The sequence below is a fragment of the Pangasianodon hypophthalmus genome, chromosome 2 (genome assembly GCF_027358585.1).
Source record: "Pangasianodon hypophthalmus isolate fPanHyp1 chromosome 2, fPanHyp1.pri, whole genome shotgun sequence".
Lineage (NCBI taxonomy): Eukaryota > Metazoa > Chordata > Actinopteri > Siluriformes > Pangasiidae > Pangasianodon > Pangasianodon hypophthalmus.
This window is the reverse complement of record NC_069711.1, coordinates 7,248,272-7,265,187: the sequence shown is the minus strand read 5'-3', so window position 1 is coordinate 7,265,187 and position 16,916 is coordinate 7,248,272. Positions and strand designations below refer to the sequence as shown.

The following is a 16,916-nucleotide window of genomic DNA, read 5'->3' as shown; positions in this document are numbered from 1 at the left end:
TCTCATTTAACTGAATTCAGGTTATTTACTAATATGAGATTTCTTGCATTGTGTGTCATTTACAGACATTAGTGTAATGATAACCAAGAGCACTTTGACGATCAGTAAATATGTTAGCACATTAATATGACATTAAATATTATTCTGAGATAATGTGTTTACCTTCGAGTACCAGTCCAATCCAGTTCCATAAAATTACTTTCCCATCTCTAAGTGTCACTTAAAAAACAATACTATTTGTCATTTGATTTATTTATGAATATTGTTCTTGTGGTCTTTTCTTCCTCCAGCCCAACTCCGGAGGTCGAGTGGAAAAAGATAGGAGAGAAACTTCCTGACCGAGCTGTGTTGAAGAATCATGGGAAGCATCTCACCATAGAAGAAGTGATAGAAGATGATGAAGGGAAATACATGTGCAAGGCCTATAACGCACATGGAGAAGCTGTGCATTACTTCCACGTAGCAGTGGAGGGTGAGATAGTCTTTCTTTTTCATTTGAGGTTTTAAAAACAGTGTGTGTTAAGGATATGTTAAATTATTGTGTTTTCATTATTAGCTAAATGCGAATTAAGTGACATCATTTATATGATGTAGCATGAGCTCCAACGTAAAGCACAAGATCAGGGTATTGCCGTGTGTGTGCAATTGTAAAAAGGTATATTTAATACATTATCAAAACATGTAACTGAATAGATTCAATCAAATATATCAAATCATACACTGTATATCAAATATTGGATATATTCAATCACCTTCTTTCGCCTTTAAAAAAAAAATCTCAGGCTGGTGGTATTTTAACAATGACATGCTGATATATCTATCTAACAAATACTGGCTCTATGACGGTGTTTATGTCAGGTAATTCTTCATCTCTATGATGCGTAAACATTTTGCAAGTCTGGTATTTAATTAATTTTATCAGATATTTTATTAAATCTATTACTTATAAGATGTTCCCTGTGTAATGACACATTAACTGTCTAATTTACATTTTGTGACTGAATTCTTTTTTGCTAAGGATAAAATTGTTCAGTCTGTTCTTTTTAGGTAGCAATAAATGGTGTACAACCACAAAAAAAATCATATTTGGTCTCTGGAGATGGAGTTAAGAGTTGCACTTAACAGTTTTAGAATGAAGGGCGTGTTTTGAACCACCTTTTTTTCCCACTCCACCCACATCAGTGCATACTGTTTCATGTCTGACCACAAAACAATGCAAAAAGTGAAAAGATTAAAAATGTAGCTTAATTATTACATTGGAGATGTCAGGCTTGCTATTAAATTGTGTGTACATTTATGTCATTCTTTTTGTAACAGAGCCTCCTAAGTGGGATATCGAACCCAAGGGACAGCTGAATGTTATCGGAGCTGATGTCATCATCAGCTGTGCTGCATATGGCAAGCCAGTACCCTCTGTGAAATGGATGGTGAACGGGCGTTCTATTAGTGGTATGACTCCATTTCTCCCAGCGTACTGAACCCTGTACACTATCGTTGTATGTTTAGATATGTGAGAAGTGGTACACATAGGTACACACATTTCCCTGGTTCATACCATGTCTAAAGAAAGGTTTTGTGAAATCAAGCCTTGCAATTATGTGATCAATATGACTCAAATTTCTAGTGTATGTTTTAACCAATATATTAAACCACAGTGCTGTTGAATTCCTCAATACGATTGTTCAAGAAAGTGTTGATTAATTTATTATAACACCAGCTTCCACTATAGTACCAGCTATAATTCAAATCACAGGTGTATACCAATGCACATCTTCTACAACATTATGGTTTCTGTAGTAAACAACTCCACAACAACAAAGAAAAACATCTAATTTAACATTTATTGGAGGAGTCTCCAGTAGCAGCTCTTTGTAACAGTCAGAGGTCAAGTTTTTTCTGCCATGAGAAAGTCTTCAGGATTGAGGATTTTTGATTTCTCAGTAACAAGCTGCATTGTTTCTGTCTTACTATCTTCAAGAGAATGTGAGGGATCAACTGTTTATAGCTGCTGTAGCATAAGTGATAACAGGAACTAACTTTTTATTTTGATGTTCCACATTAACGTAAACGGACATTGATGATGCAATGTGTCATTCTTGACTTAATATAAAACTAAATTCTTAGCATTAGCAAATTGTTGTGGTATAAGAGGAATGAAGCACCTTGGGAAGTGTCGTTATTGGAAAATAATCAATTTTGGGGTGATGTGAAGTGGAGTTACTGTTACCACCTTGATGTTGATTATTTACATATAAAATAAGCATGTTTTATTCTTCACATACATAATATGTTTGATTTTTTTATAGTGTATTTCATTTCCAATCAAAATCTCAAAATTCTTTGGATAAAAGAACATTTTACATAAAAAAATTTCTCACATAGTACAATAAATTAAAAAAAATAGGATTGCTGTAAGCCAGTGCTGATTTAGCATCTGTTTCAGAGGTTCCAGCAACCAACAGAAAAGTGGTTGATGACACCATCATGATCCACAACGCCAGCCCCAGTGACAGCGCAGTTTATCAGTGTGAAGCCTCCAACAGACACGGAACGCTACTGGCCAATGCTAACATCATGATCATGAGTGAGTAAAGCCTCAATAATACTGCTGAAGACGAAACCCTTTTTGTTAGTCTTTATTTGTCTTTAAAATGAATTTGAATTTTAAAATTCAGTGCACAGCACGCTATAGATAAGCGAAGCTAATATATATATGAGGCTAACCCAACATATGTTAAATAAAAAAAGATCTTGCAGTATATTAAAGATGGAATGATCTATTACTAAGATTTTTCCCTTCAATGTAGTAAAAAGAGATTGCGCTGCTATGGTAACCGTTTGTTGTCCTGATTATGATCAGCGTGGTGGTTAAATACATATTAAACAAAGCGGAACAATTTAAAAAAGGGCTCTTCATTACCATCACAGGCTCCAGCAAACGAGGCAGTCATAATCAAAATGATCATACTTAAACTGTTTAATTCACCCTAGACTCACCACTTCATAAACACAATCCAATATGTTAACACACACAACAGTTTATTCTGAAAAAACAGGCATAAAGCAATACAATTGGAGCACTGCAAAATTAATCAATAGTAACACTGCAGTGCCCTTATTAATTAATATATGTTTGAAGGATTACCTTCACTTCATATGCATAGAAACACATAAAAGGGTAACAATGATGCTGGACAAATAATAAACATCTGCTTCTTTGTTGGTGTAGATCAGAGCAAAGGTAGATCTCTGAGGCCAGCAATGTTGTATTGTGTGTGAGGAGAAGGAACACACCCACCCACCCACACACACACACCCACACTCACACACACATGGCTTGTATCCTTAAGGGTGGGGCCACATACAGACTCATTTCTCTTTGCTTCCTCCTGTGGAAATGAGCTCCTTTTATATGCTAACATGTCCCCCCTCCCACTCCCATTCACAAGTGATAAGCGGCGCATCTTTCATCTGACAAAATAAAAAACAGAACTGTATCTCATTTTTATAAAAGGCAAGCAAGAAGGATATAGGAAATGGCCAGAACGTTCGTTGCACATGAGAGATACAGTAGATCACCCGCTTGGCAGAGAGGCATGGTAGGATTTCAGGGTCAAGGGGTCAGATATTGATGACTGACTGATAATACTGAGCAACAGAAAGTCAATTTGAGTGCAGGACAACAGAGTCCTAGTGTTTTCTTTTGTGTGACATAGACTCCAGCGATGGGTCATAAAACCATATCACATAACTACCAGATACCTAGTTACCGTTTGTTTCACCAGTTGAATGTTAAAGTGGCCCAAGCACAACATAAACATTGCATAAACATAGACACAGTGGTATGACTCCATTTCTCCCTGCGCTGCTGAACCCTGTACGCTATTGTTGTATGTTTAGATAGGTGAAAAGTAGTACAAACTGGTTCATAAAGAAAGGTTTTGTGAAATCTAGCCTTGGTTTGCAATTATGTGATCAATATGACTCAAGTTTAGGATAAAAGCAAATTTCTAGTGTATGCTTTTTACCATTATATTATATCACAGTGCTGTTGAATTCTTTAATATGCTTGTTCAAGAAACTGTTGATTAATTTATTATAACACCAGCTCCCACAATAGTACCAGCTATAATTCAAATCACAGGTGTATACCAATGCACATCTTCTACAACATTATGGTTTCTGTAGTAAACAACTCCACAACAACAACAAAGAAAAGCATCTAATTTAACATTTATTGAAGGAGTCTCCAGTAGCAGCTCTTTGTAACAGTCAGAGGTAAAGTTTTTTTCTGCCCTGAGAAAGTCTTCAGGATTGAGGATTTTTGATTTCTCAGTAACAAGCTGCATTGTTTCTGTCCTACTATCTTCAAGAGAATGTGAGGGATCAACTGTTTATAGCTGCTATAACATAAGTGATAACAGGAACTAACTTTTTATTTTGATGTTCCACATTAACGTAAAAGGACATTGATGCAATTACTATAATTAATATAAAACTAAATTCTTTTCTCTTTGCATGTTTAATTCTTATGTTGTGCTTGGACCAAAATATTTCACTTAATCTTTTTAGTAAAAGTAGAACAATATGAATGCTAATTGATCATAATGGATTTAACTAGTGCTTTTCTGAATTTCTCTAATGAACATAAAAAATTAAAGAATCCTACTGATATGACATGTTTATTCTGAGCTGAGAGTTAATACCATCTTCCATCGGTTTTGAGTGCAAGGAAAAGGTGTTTTCTTTAACGTTCATGGGAACTGGTTTAACAAATGGTAACTAGTTATCTGGTAGTTAAGTGATATGGTTTTATGACCCATTGCTGGAATTAAACATGCAATGTTGGTTCTTCCTTTTACAGACCTGCAACCGCTGATCCTGACAGAAAATAATCTTCAGTATTCAGCAGTGGAGGGATGGCGAGTGATCATGCACTGCAGGGTGTTCAGCTCACCACCCTCAGCTATCATCTGGTGAGCAAAGTTCACGATCTGAAAATCAGCACAGTCAAGCAGTCAAAAAAGAAGACTGCAGTAGCTACAGTAGGTATTACATGCCAGTTTATTTGGTGCCTCAAGATGGGGTCACATGGTTTATTCATTTTTATACAGTGCATGTATTTTATCAGTGGAGAATACAGCAAGGTTCAAATATATCAACCAAGATAACACATTTTCTGTTGCATAGGTGCAACAGGGGAACATATTCTGAGGTAATCAGTCTTTAGGCACTAGTTATGATGATTGTAATGGCAGTCTGTCAAGAATTATGTTTTTGGGTTATGGGTGTGTGTGTGTGTGTGTGTGTTATAAGTCATTAGACACACGCAGGAATAGGCAAAAGATAATACAGCCATTTTGTGTAAATGTGAATATATGTTATTTTCCAATTTATTCAGTGAAACAGGATCCAAATAATTCACTAATGGTTAAGAAAATTGAAAGCAATTGTTATGAATTAAATAGCTTCTCCTGTGAGAGAATTCCTAACATTAACAAAAATTGCAGTTTGCAGTTTTTAGTTACTATTAACTGTAAGGCTACAAGTACCTAATTAGAAATGTAGGAATAATTCAATAAAAAGGGAACTGTGGTTAGTAATAAATGAGCATAGGTAATTAGCAATCAATTACAATCGATATAACTGAAAGAGGTAATTTTCCTAATTAATGAACAAATTGGCATTAGGGAGAAATTCAAGTAGATTTGTAGAATCACACACAAATGTTCAAACAATGAATAGGGTCATAGGTATATGCATAGAGGTTATTGATTTGTTTGTTTGTTTGTTTTCAGGAGCAAGGATGACAGTGCTGATGCTATAGAGGGAGCGAGGTTCTCCATACATGCAAATGGGTCACTGGAGATCCACAGCGTGAAGGGGGAGGATGATGGCGAGTACACATGTGTCACTGAAAACACTGAGGGCAAACTGGCCATCACTGCCTTGCTGGAGGTTAAAGGTGAGATCTCAGGTCTTTTCCTAAGTCTCTGCTGATTTGATTTCGGACGTAATTTTGGAACAAATAATTAATGCATAACAGGGAATGCAAACTATGAGTAACATGTTAGAGTCTCACTTGCGTAAGGATAATTAGTTGCGTCGAGTTTCTTTCATTACGGAAAGGGTTAGAGGAAGTATTTTCTAGCACAGGAAATTAAACTCAGATTAGGAATCATGATAGGAACTTCATGATTGGATCAAGAAAGAAATGGTTCATTTTCCACCTTAACGTAGGCTGTCAACGAACTGCTGTGTAAATCTGGAGAGAAAATAGATAGCCTATTATGCTGCCTGGTGTATTGCTTGCTGTTTGGAAGGCAGATTTATGTTTGTCCACCATGTTAGTGTTGTATAGAATTATGATTTAGATACATTTCTGAGCCGGGTGGTTCTGATTACAGCAAGTCATATGGTCTTATTCAGACCATTCAGTCCATTCTTGCCTGACTGGCAGGAGAAACTTTGGTTTGTTGTGTGATAATATAGTCTGTCCGCAACTGACACAAGGATCAATGTCATAATGGCTGGCTTAAGGGGTTTCATTTAATTCATTCAACTGCATCCACTGATTAAATTGAATCACGTTATGTGGATAAATAAAGATAAAGTAGTAATGCAGTGGTTTAAAGTTTAGACAATAAATAAACTGACGTTAAATGATCCGAAACATGTTAAATTCTCGTGATATGTTTTCACTCTTTCAGCTCCCACTAAGATAGTGAATGCTCCTCGGGACCAGCGTGTTTTGGTAGGCACCACAGTTCAGTTCTCATGTCGGGCTGAAGTAGATCCGTCCTTCAGTGAGGATTATGAAATAATCTGGGAAAAAGATGGCATCCCTCTCAACGACAGTGAAAGCACTGGGTAAAAGGCTTGAGACCTGCACTTCTTGATCAGTGTGGTGATTGAATGCCCTGGAAGACTTCCTGTTCAATGCATTGCTCTTCTCTGGTTTTTGACAGCTATTTTGTAGATGGAGAGATGCTGCAGATTGTCAATGTGAGCTTCAGTGACCAGGGTGTGTACGTGTGTGTGGCCAGAAGTCCAGTGGATCAGGATAGAGCCACGGCACTGCTTACAGTACTGGGTGAGTGAGAAGAGTCAAAAGAGAGCAGCTCTGCATGCGCACACACCATCAGCAGGCCTCAGAAATATGTAAAGCGTTTTTTTTTGTGTTTGTGTTTGTGTCTGTGTGTGTGTATGTCAATATAGTTTATAGTTCTAATGACTGAGGTGAATAAATGATATATTAAACAATTAAAATTAAATTCTATTTCTATAAAATCACAATAGAAAGCTGTAAATCTAAAGGACATTCAATGCTAGCTAGCAAACAGACCAGGAAGCTCTCCGCCATCAGTCAAAACAATGTTTTTGTGCTGTTGTGTCAGATGTACCAGACGCCCCGCAAGGTGTGGTGCTCGCTGAACGCAGAAACAGGACTGTGAAACTTAAATGGATCCCAGGAGATGACCATAACAGCACTATCACAGGTAATATGGTCCCCCCTCAACCTGCTGTAGTTTATATATCACCACACATAAACAGAACACACGACATGAATGTATACTGAGTGTGAACAGATGTGTGGACTACAGCTCTGGAAATAAGGACTGAATTTGTAAATACCCAATACCAAACTGATTTTGTTGATGGATAAGTTCATGATGTATATTTCTAAACAGTTTAAGATGATTTTCCCAGGTCCTAGGACAGGCTCTGGATTCACCACAACCCTCACAAGGATAAAGCACTTACTGAAAATCAAGAAATAAAATGATACCCCAACACTATATGTTTTAACCTCAAAATGTAACTCAAAATGCACTGTATTACCACCATCAGCTTGAAATCTTTGGTAAAACTTCAAGAAATCAGTTCAGCATAAATACAATGGAATTAGAAAACTGCTGTATTAAATAGGTAACAATGAACCAAGAAATATTTGGAAATTTTTTACTTTATTGGAAACAAATCACTTGTAGCTGACAGGTAATACTAAGACTATAACAAATATCAGTATATTACATTTTCTTTAATATAATGTTACTACAGAAATTCTTAAATCTTGCATAATGTTCAATATTATTTAATTTCTGTAGCTCCTGTCAGCATTTTGATGACCATCTGATTGGTGATCCATTTCTACCTTCCAATCCAGAGTTCATCATCGAATATGAGGAGAGCCAGTGGGAGCCAGGCAGGTGGAAGGAGCTGGTGCGAGTGCCTGGAAATCACCACTCGGCGCTGCTGAAGCTCCACGGGCACGTAGACTACAGCTTCCGCATCTCAGCAGTAAATGAAGTGGGAAAAGGACGACCTAGTAGAGCCAGCGACAGATACAAAACCCCAGCCTCAGGTCTGCATGATCTCCCTTTTTCTCCATCAATAATTAATCCGTCTAGAACCACAAGGCCCAATGCATTGCTCTCACACATTCAAACACATTGCTTTCAAATGCATGGAACTTTCAAGTATTCAGACCGGTGAGATAATTGATATCCCCTATTTGTTAAACCTCTGCTCTCTTCTACATGAATTTCACAGGCCATCGTTCTCTTTCTGTTCCTTCTCTCCCAGTTTTTCCATCTCTCCCTCTCTGTCTCTCTTCTGCACTACAAATTTCACTGCCAATATAATCCATATTTCTGCTCTCTCAAAAGCACCTGACAAGAACCCTGAAAACATCAAAATAGAAGCTCATTTGCCACACGAAATGGATATCAACTGGAAGGTAGGAGGCCATGTGTTCTGTTATGAAATTCTTTCAAGAGTGACTAAATTTCAAAGTGCTGAAGCACAGTTCTGTTCCCTCGGAATAGAAGGAGAGAACAAACAAATGTTATCAGTTTTTTGGCTCTGCTATTATCCATTTGAATTTTCCCCCGCAAAAAAAAAAGGTTGCACAGAAAAATGTTATCACCATCATTTTACAGTAGCGAACAGAGGCCTTTGTGAAACAGATCCAAATGTATAGGATTCTCATCCAAGTAGGCAGCCCGAGTCTTTCATTAAAAAGTGAAAGGAGTTGGCAGGATTGAGTAGTATATTCTACTTTTTTATTTGAAAAGGTGATTCTCTCCCATTCACTGGGTTATTACTTGGCTTCCTGGCTATGGTAATAGAACTGTGCTTCTTGGAATTATGTGCTCCTCTTATTATTAATAGCATGCTTTTATAGATAATTCTATCTCATTCAGTCTTCTGCTGCCACGCTATTGTTAGGGGTGTTAAAGGTTCCCTTCATATTTTAACAGAACGCCAACAGTGAAGTTATTTTATATCTAGAATACATTTAAAAGCTAGACTGTGGCTCTATAGCAGTGAACTTGCTACAGCATTTGAACATCTCGTTGCCTTTATAGCCCATTGTTTTCTAGAAGTTTTCAATGATAGCACTGCTTTGATGTGCCCTTGGGCCTGTATAGAGAAAGAACGAACTTAGTGACCTTCATGACAACTATTTGTGTTCAGTCTATGTTTTTTTTCTTCCATAAACACGCAGCGAGATTCCTCTAGATGCTCCCTTATACAAACTTGTCTTCAAAGGTTTCTAACCTATTGATTGTTGCTGTTTGTGTACATGTTCTGCTAGGTGAGGCTTACACAAGAGCAAGCAGACAAATGATTAGCGTGAACGAACATCATTTCTAAATGTAATGCCTAGACAGTTTCTTTGCAGCTTATCTTTCCTGATACTAACTTCGACTACAGATACTATGATCATCAAAACTTACATTTACATTTGTTACCTGAATTTACATTTATGTTGACATTTCTTACAACCTAATTTTCAAAATGTTTTTTTTTTTAATTTTTATATTTATTCCGTGTTTATATTTATTCCATATTGCATAAAGAAGTACGTCACATTCAAACAGTCAAAATGACCAATATGACCATTATAGAAATATGCCAGTTTACTGAATTACATCAAATTTTATGAGTTTAAACTTTTAACATACTTGAACGCATCTTAATCATTAGATTGTATCAGTTGAATTCTACTAAAGCAACATCTGAATTACTTATTATCTGGGAAACACTGTACAGAATAAGAATCATAAGTGAATATTCAATAAATTAGCCTTATTGATAGATTGTGGGGTTTTAAATATTATGTCAAAATGTCAAAATAACAAGACAATAACTTTCAATAATGATTTAGTTAGTCAGCATGTCATGATAATGGATATAAGGAGACATTAAGTCAAAATATTGACATACTATCTTGAAATAACTAATAAATATTAAATAATAAATATCAAGGCAAAATCATAACACAAAATTATTATTTAAAAAAAAGACCACAATTTTTTTTCTACAATTTGCAGTTCAGCTTAATTTTCCATACATTAAAATTCCAATTAATAAACATTCATTTAGACTGCATTAAAAAAACACTTTTTTGTGTCACTTTTCATAGTTTTATTCAACCTTCAGTTACATTCAGCATTTTTTAAAAATGTTTTGAATTATTAAGCTTTAGATTCAAATGACCAGTCAATCAGGCTTATATCAGTAATAATTATACCCTATTAGTTGTAATTGATAGCAGCTAACAGTGATCTCTACTGCTGTAATGCGATTAAAAAGAAAAAGGTAACACAACACAAATTGTGGATCCCTGTTACAAACCCCACTTTGAAAACCTTAAACTTTGAAGGAAAAAAAAAAAAAAAAAAAGAATCATATTTAGTTTTATTTGCCAGGTTTATCACTTCCACGGAATTTGATTTGTCATCTGCTCACACTGACAGACGTTGTAGCAAGACTGATTGCTTTATCTGGAAACAAATTAAACCTGGTTCGCGTAATGGAACCAATAATAACCTACAGCCTTTTTTATCATTTTCTAGCCCTTGTCCCCTATGGAACACAACGGGCCTGGTTTGGAGTATAAAGTGAGCTACCGGCGACAGGATGTGGATGAGGAGTGGCAGGAGAACATGGTAAAGAGGCACTCATTCGTGGTGAAGAACACGCCAACATTTGTCCCTTACGAGGTTAAGATCCAAGCCAAGAACCATGCTGGCTGGGCTCCTGAACCTGAAACCATAGTCGCCTATTCAGGAGAAGACTGTAAGTACATGGCACTCTTTCTCTTTTTTAAACACATGGGCATAAACTCAAACAAGCTGTTAACATTTTGCCTGTAATACCATTTTGTATGTTTTACAAAATAGGAAAGGTTTGGGAAAGAGTGTCCATTTCTATCTCTTTTCTTTATTCTAATAGAAAATACTCCTACCAAAGTATGTGTCAGAGGAATATCAACAAGCCTAGGGAAGAGTAACCTGCTGATAAAATACAGTCTCCACTTTACATAATTATTCGCCTGCTTGGCCTTATTGTGGATATTAAATAGTACACAGGGGGATGATTTCCCACGTCGAGGCTTTGTAGTCTTCAACAGACTGACAAATGAAATGCAATAGTGGCTGTGAGCTATCTGAATTTTCAGACTCAAATTAATCATCATGCTTTCAGCTTTCTTCTGGCGTTTACCCCCTAATGCTATCTCAGCTCATGTGTTGTTTAAGTTTGTGTTGTCACTCTGTTCCTTTCTCTTGTCACTATCTGCCTTGCTATCACTCTCTCCCTTAGTGTGTGTTCACTAAATCTGTTTTGTTGTTGCATTGAAAGTCCTCTTATTAGCAGCAATAGGCTGTGTTAAAATAGTGAAATGGACTCCTTAGGCTTTAAATAGTAAATAGAGTTTTATTGTGTAGAGAAACCCATTTTCAGTGTTTAGAAAATGGAGTGTGTTTATGCCCGGTGGAAAAAAAAAATGATTCATGATACAAATACAAATATCTATTAATGGCACTGCCACCTATCCCATTTTGGGAATTACGCCACACTTTTATGACCGTCTGTATAGTATATCTGCAGCTGGAGCTTTTTCAGTCATTATCCTGACACTGAAGGAGCTAATGTAGCCCTGGGATACTTATATAGGGCTTTTATTGTTATTTGGTGTGTGTGTGTGTGTGTGTGTGTGTGTGCATCTACAGTCCCATCAGCAGCACCAGAGGATGTAGCAGTGGAGGTGATGAACAACACAGTGGTGAAGGTCAGCTGGAACCGCCTTCACAAGGACAAATTGCACGGACATCTGGGAGGCTACAGGGTAATCTCTCACCCATGCCCTTTCTGATTGTAGTCCTCACTTAAAGGCCCACTATCCCTCCTGTGACCCTGGGTTGCATCTTCTATCATGACATCTGACTCTTCCAAAACCTTCTCTAGTGGTATAGTTACAGCCACGGGCTCACTCCTAAAACTCAAATAAATAGCCTTGTAGCTTATTTTTTACTCTTTATTTCTCATGGGTTTTTCCATCATACTGTGCTGAAGGACTGTTTCACTCAGTGCAGTATGAGGGCTGTTTTCAGAGTTCTTGTAAGACACTTATGAAAGGCCATAAATATGGATTTTCATAAAGCATTTTAAAGATTAAAAAGGTTAAAATTTTATTATATATGGTGCTTTTCGTTAAATCAAAGATGCTTGCAGTACATTACACATAATACCCAAATACTGCTACTGGCCACTTCAATAGGAAGACCAGTAAACCTGGTCATTTATGCAATTATCCAAGCAGCCATCTTGTGATTGTACTCAACATGATTGAGTGTCTAAAGTGTACATAGAATGGTACAAAAAAACCACAAAACCATCCGGTGTGATTCTGCGAGCAGAACACCTTGTTGATGAGAAAGGTCAGAGACTGGTTTGAGCTGACTGGAAGACTAGAGTAAATCATATAACCACTCTTTACAACCGTGGTGAGCAGAAAAGCAGCTCAGAATGCAAAACATGCCAAAGATGGATGGGCTACAACAGCAGAAGCCCAAATCAGGTTCCACTCTTGTCAACAAAGAACCAGAATCTGAGGCTACAGTGGGCAGAGGTTCACTGAGAATGGACAGTCGATGATTGGAAACATGTCACTTGGTCTTATTGCTAGCAGCTGCAAAGTATCCTGACTGAGGGTATGAGTTTAGTCTAAGTCAGGGGTTCCCAAACATTTTGGGCAAACATCTTGGGGGCTGTGGAGATGGCTTGGGGATCTCATATGGGGAGCTGTACTGTGATGGCTTGGGACTGCGATTGCTGTAGTGGCTTTGGGGCTGCAGTTGCCACGAGCGGCTTCGTACTCAGGACTCCATCAGTGGACAGTGGGTAGATTTTAACCAACCAGACTTCTTGGAAAACTGTCATGCATTTACTGGTTGCACATTTGTCCATATAGGACACAATAATAGAAGGAATTTATTTATAATTTCACTATCCGTTGCACCCAGATGAGGATGGGTTCACTATTGAGTCTGGTTCCTCTCAAGGTTTCTTCCTCATATCATCTCAGGGAGTTTTGCCTTGCCACCGTCACCTCTGGCTTGCTCATTAGGAATAAATTCACATATTTACAATATATTTTTTGAATCCATTTATTTCTGTAAAGCTGCTTTGTGACAGTGTCCGTTGTTTGCTATACAAATAAAATTGAACTGAATTGAATTGAATCCCCAAAAGGACATTTTGAATTTTCTGTAACCCCAAGCCTTGACCACCGTATATTTTTTAATCCACATTTATAATATAGGACTCCTGTAACATTTGAATATTTTATTAAGTCAGTAATATATGTATGTTTAGTGTAAGTGACTAAAAACCCACAGAAATTTTGCTGGCACAGACTTACCAGTCTAGTGGGAAGTGTTGTGTTGTTATAGGAAAATCCACGCTGGGGTTGTTTGACATGGCCTTACATAAGGCAGAGGAGCCTGGTTTATACGTAATGCATGATTTTGTGTGTGCATGCAGAAGCAGCGGCAACACTACCAGCATTGTTCACACACTTGCTCCATATCCTATGTACATTCTGAAGATTTAAAAGCAAAATTCACTCGATGGCATGACAGAGCCAAAACATCCCTGTCCATCAAGTTTCCAAGTTGAACTGTAGAATGTTTAGCAATTCTATTGTCACACAGTGATTCTATGATTCTATGCACAGCAAATGTTCAGCTATTATCAGGATAGTTGTCATGAGCTGTATCTCAAATCAAAAACTCTAATCTTAGGTTTCAGAGGTTTCACAGGTTTGAAGGCAACAAGTGCTGCTTTTAAAAATTCAAACACTAACTGTAATAGGAAAACTAATTAGTGTTAATACTCAGTAACAGTCTAGAATAGTACATGAGTATTATCTAATTAACAGAGTGAGAGAGATAAAGTGCTGGAGCAGCATCACCAAATGTTTTGGCAGTGGACTTATTAGCACGCTGTAGTGAGAGAGAAGAGAAAAGCATTGTAACATCACAGTTTGTATTTCAGGTTCAGTGGTGGCGTCTGCGAAGTCTCTTGAACTTGAGGAAAATGCATGGTGATAAACACACACTCATGTTTCCCGGAGACAGAAATCATGCTCTAATCCCAGGGCTCCAACCTTTCTCCGAATACAGTCTCATTGTCATGGCCTACAATGGACGAGGCAATGGACCAGGAAGCCACCCGGTCACTTTTAAAACTCCAGAGGGAGGTAGGAGTTGATGAAAAGAGCTTGATGTTTATCAAGCTGTATTATTGTATTATTGTATTATTATTGATGTATATAAAATAATTAACATTTTATTTATATATTTTTTTCTATATAAATAATATATATATATATATATATATATATATTATTTATATAGAAAAAAAATATATAAATAAAATGTTAATTATTTTATATATATATATATATATATATATATATATATATATATATATATATATATATATATATATATATATATATTCTCAAAACTAATAGTGGAAGGGTACATGAAATTTTTTATATGATAATCATATAAATCAAATATGTCTTATAGCTAACATTTTCTAAAGAAATTTTGACCTTAAATGACAGAGCCAGAGGAAGGATTCAATTATATTTTTAGAAACTTGTTAGAATTTTTATGTACTTGTTATGAGGATTGTGTTAACCTTAGGTCATTTATCAAATCTATTGCAGTAGTATGTAGATATACATTTTGTATCATTATTTAAAAAAAAACAGCTGAAAATAATGATTGTGCATGATGCCTTTATTTATACCAATATATTCTTGATATATATATATATAAATATATATATATATATATATATATATATATATATATATATATCATCCTAAGTGGAACATTTTTTTTTCAACTAATCTCTTTTCTCTCTCTGATAGTTCCAGATCAGGCTGCGTTTTTCAGGGCTACAGATGTTCAGAAGCATGCTCTCACACTTAGCTGGTCTCCTCCAGTGGAGGCTAATGGAGTTCTTACCAGCTGTGTCCTGCAATACCAGCTAAGTATGTCAATATTAATGCAGCCTGTCGGAATATCCTGCAATGCCTCACTTCTACCTCGCTTCTTCAGATTTTCACCACTAGGAGGCACTGTTGTGCCATCCACATTGGATCCAGCATTAGACCTGGTGATGGTTATTATAGGAACTTGTTACATATATTTGTAATCTATGTAATATTAGTGCTTATATGATAGTACACCAGTGGGTGAACAGTGATGACTGTGACGTCTTAGACAGAGGACATGTGAATCTAAAGAAAAGCATACAGGCAAAAAGACAAATGCATTTGATTCTAAATTTGATTCTCATGCTTATTTCCCTGCATAGCTTTCATTCACTGTTGATCACGTTAGGTTTTTTGGGGGTCAGGCGAACGTTTTTCCTCATTTCATGACCTGTTCTCGCTACAGATCATCAGCTAGGACACATAATACTCGATAAATCTCTGGTCTCCAAGCAGGCAATAAAACACACACAGCCTGGAAGGGTTTGTTAGTTCATGTATTTGACAGTGCAGCTGATCACTGTGGCTAAGTGCCATGCTCCATATTAAAAGGAGGGACATTTTAATCAGAAGAGTGTGCAAGAGCCTCAGTGTGCCCTTTGAAGTCCCTGCACAGGAAGCGGTGTGTGAAATGTTTGGGATAATGCATCCAGCTGTCCATGTGGCACACAGCAGCCTGGAATTTAAAATGCTAGTGCACACACATCCCATGGCTAAGCCTGGCTGCCCCGAGCGTTTACACAGTCAATATTTCACGCTCATTGCGTGTTTCATGAAAATATTTAGAGATAGTGCTTTATACGTTCGGAGAATAGACGTGGGATGTCTCATTGTGAGACAAATTAACCAGTCTCACTGAGAGAACTTGTCTGATGCTTTCACGTCGTGCTCTGACAGACTGATGATGCATTTAATGAGTAAATGCTGCACAAGTCTACTCTGTAGCTGTCATGAGAGTGGGCTACATCCATGGATCCTGGCTTAGAATCCAGAGATTCAATATATAGAAAAAGTTTTTAAATTGGTCCTTATGAAGAAAACCTTCAGAATCCTTGGGCATCATTTACCAATCTTGTGTGTAAATGTTAGTGTAAACCAAACCTTAATTAAAATTTCTGCCAGATTTACAAAACCTTCGGAAACACAGATTTTTTTTTTTTCATCCTCATCTGCGCATGTTGATTAATCACCGCAAATTATCAGACGTGTGCACGGCATAGCTGATTTGCATTTGGTGATGCCCGCAAAACTCGATAAAAAGCAAAGCTCATACAGCCGAAATGACAAGCCAAAGGCAAAATTAGACTTTCCCAGAGGAAGACGTGAAAGTTATTTTGACTCACGTCTATGCCAGCAAGAAAATACTTTATTTAACATCTTTAAAATCTGGAGCCGAATTACAGAAAAGTGAATTAGATGTGAATTAAATGAGGTGAAAAGACAATGGTTTGACATGAAAACAGAGAAAAGAACATATATATATATATATATATATATATATATATATATATATATATATATATATATATATCTACTATACCCAGGCGATCGC

At 36.7% G+C, this 16,916-nt stretch overlaps 1 protein-coding gene across 8 annotated transcripts in view; it reads left to right on the top strand.

Annotated features, from left to right (window-relative positions):
• chl1b (cell adhesion molecule L1-like b) overlaps nucleotides 1-16,916 on the top strand; it is an 88,587-nt gene that overhangs the window by 55,062 nt on the left and 16,609 nt on the right. For all 8 annotated transcript variants that reach the window (XM_053229327.1, XM_053229329.1, XM_053229331.1 and 5 more), the window contains 14 exons: nucleotides 291-472; nucleotides 1,318-1,449; nucleotides 2,444-2,584; nucleotides 4,865-4,976; nucleotides 5,799-5,965; nucleotides 6,711-6,870; nucleotides 6,969-7,093; nucleotides 7,398-7,499; nucleotides 8,168-8,365; nucleotides 8,670-8,740; nucleotides 10,866-11,088; nucleotides 12,024-12,139; nucleotides 14,350-14,554; nucleotides 15,239-15,361. In XM_053229327.1, coding sequence (XP_053085302.1) covers nucleotides 291-472; nucleotides 1,318-1,449; nucleotides 2,444-2,584; nucleotides 4,865-4,976; nucleotides 5,799-5,965; nucleotides 6,711-6,870; nucleotides 6,969-7,093; nucleotides 7,398-7,499; nucleotides 8,168-8,365; nucleotides 8,670-8,740; nucleotides 10,866-11,088; nucleotides 12,024-12,139; nucleotides 14,350-14,554; nucleotides 15,239-15,361 — 2,057 coding nt within the window. The remainder of the gene's footprint in view (nucleotides 1-290; nucleotides 473-1,317; nucleotides 1,450-2,443; nucleotides 2,585-4,864; nucleotides 4,977-5,798; nucleotides 5,966-6,710; nucleotides 6,871-6,968; nucleotides 7,094-7,397; nucleotides 7,500-8,167; nucleotides 8,366-8,669; nucleotides 8,741-10,865; nucleotides 11,089-12,023; nucleotides 12,140-14,349; nucleotides 14,555-15,238; nucleotides 15,362-16,916) is intronic.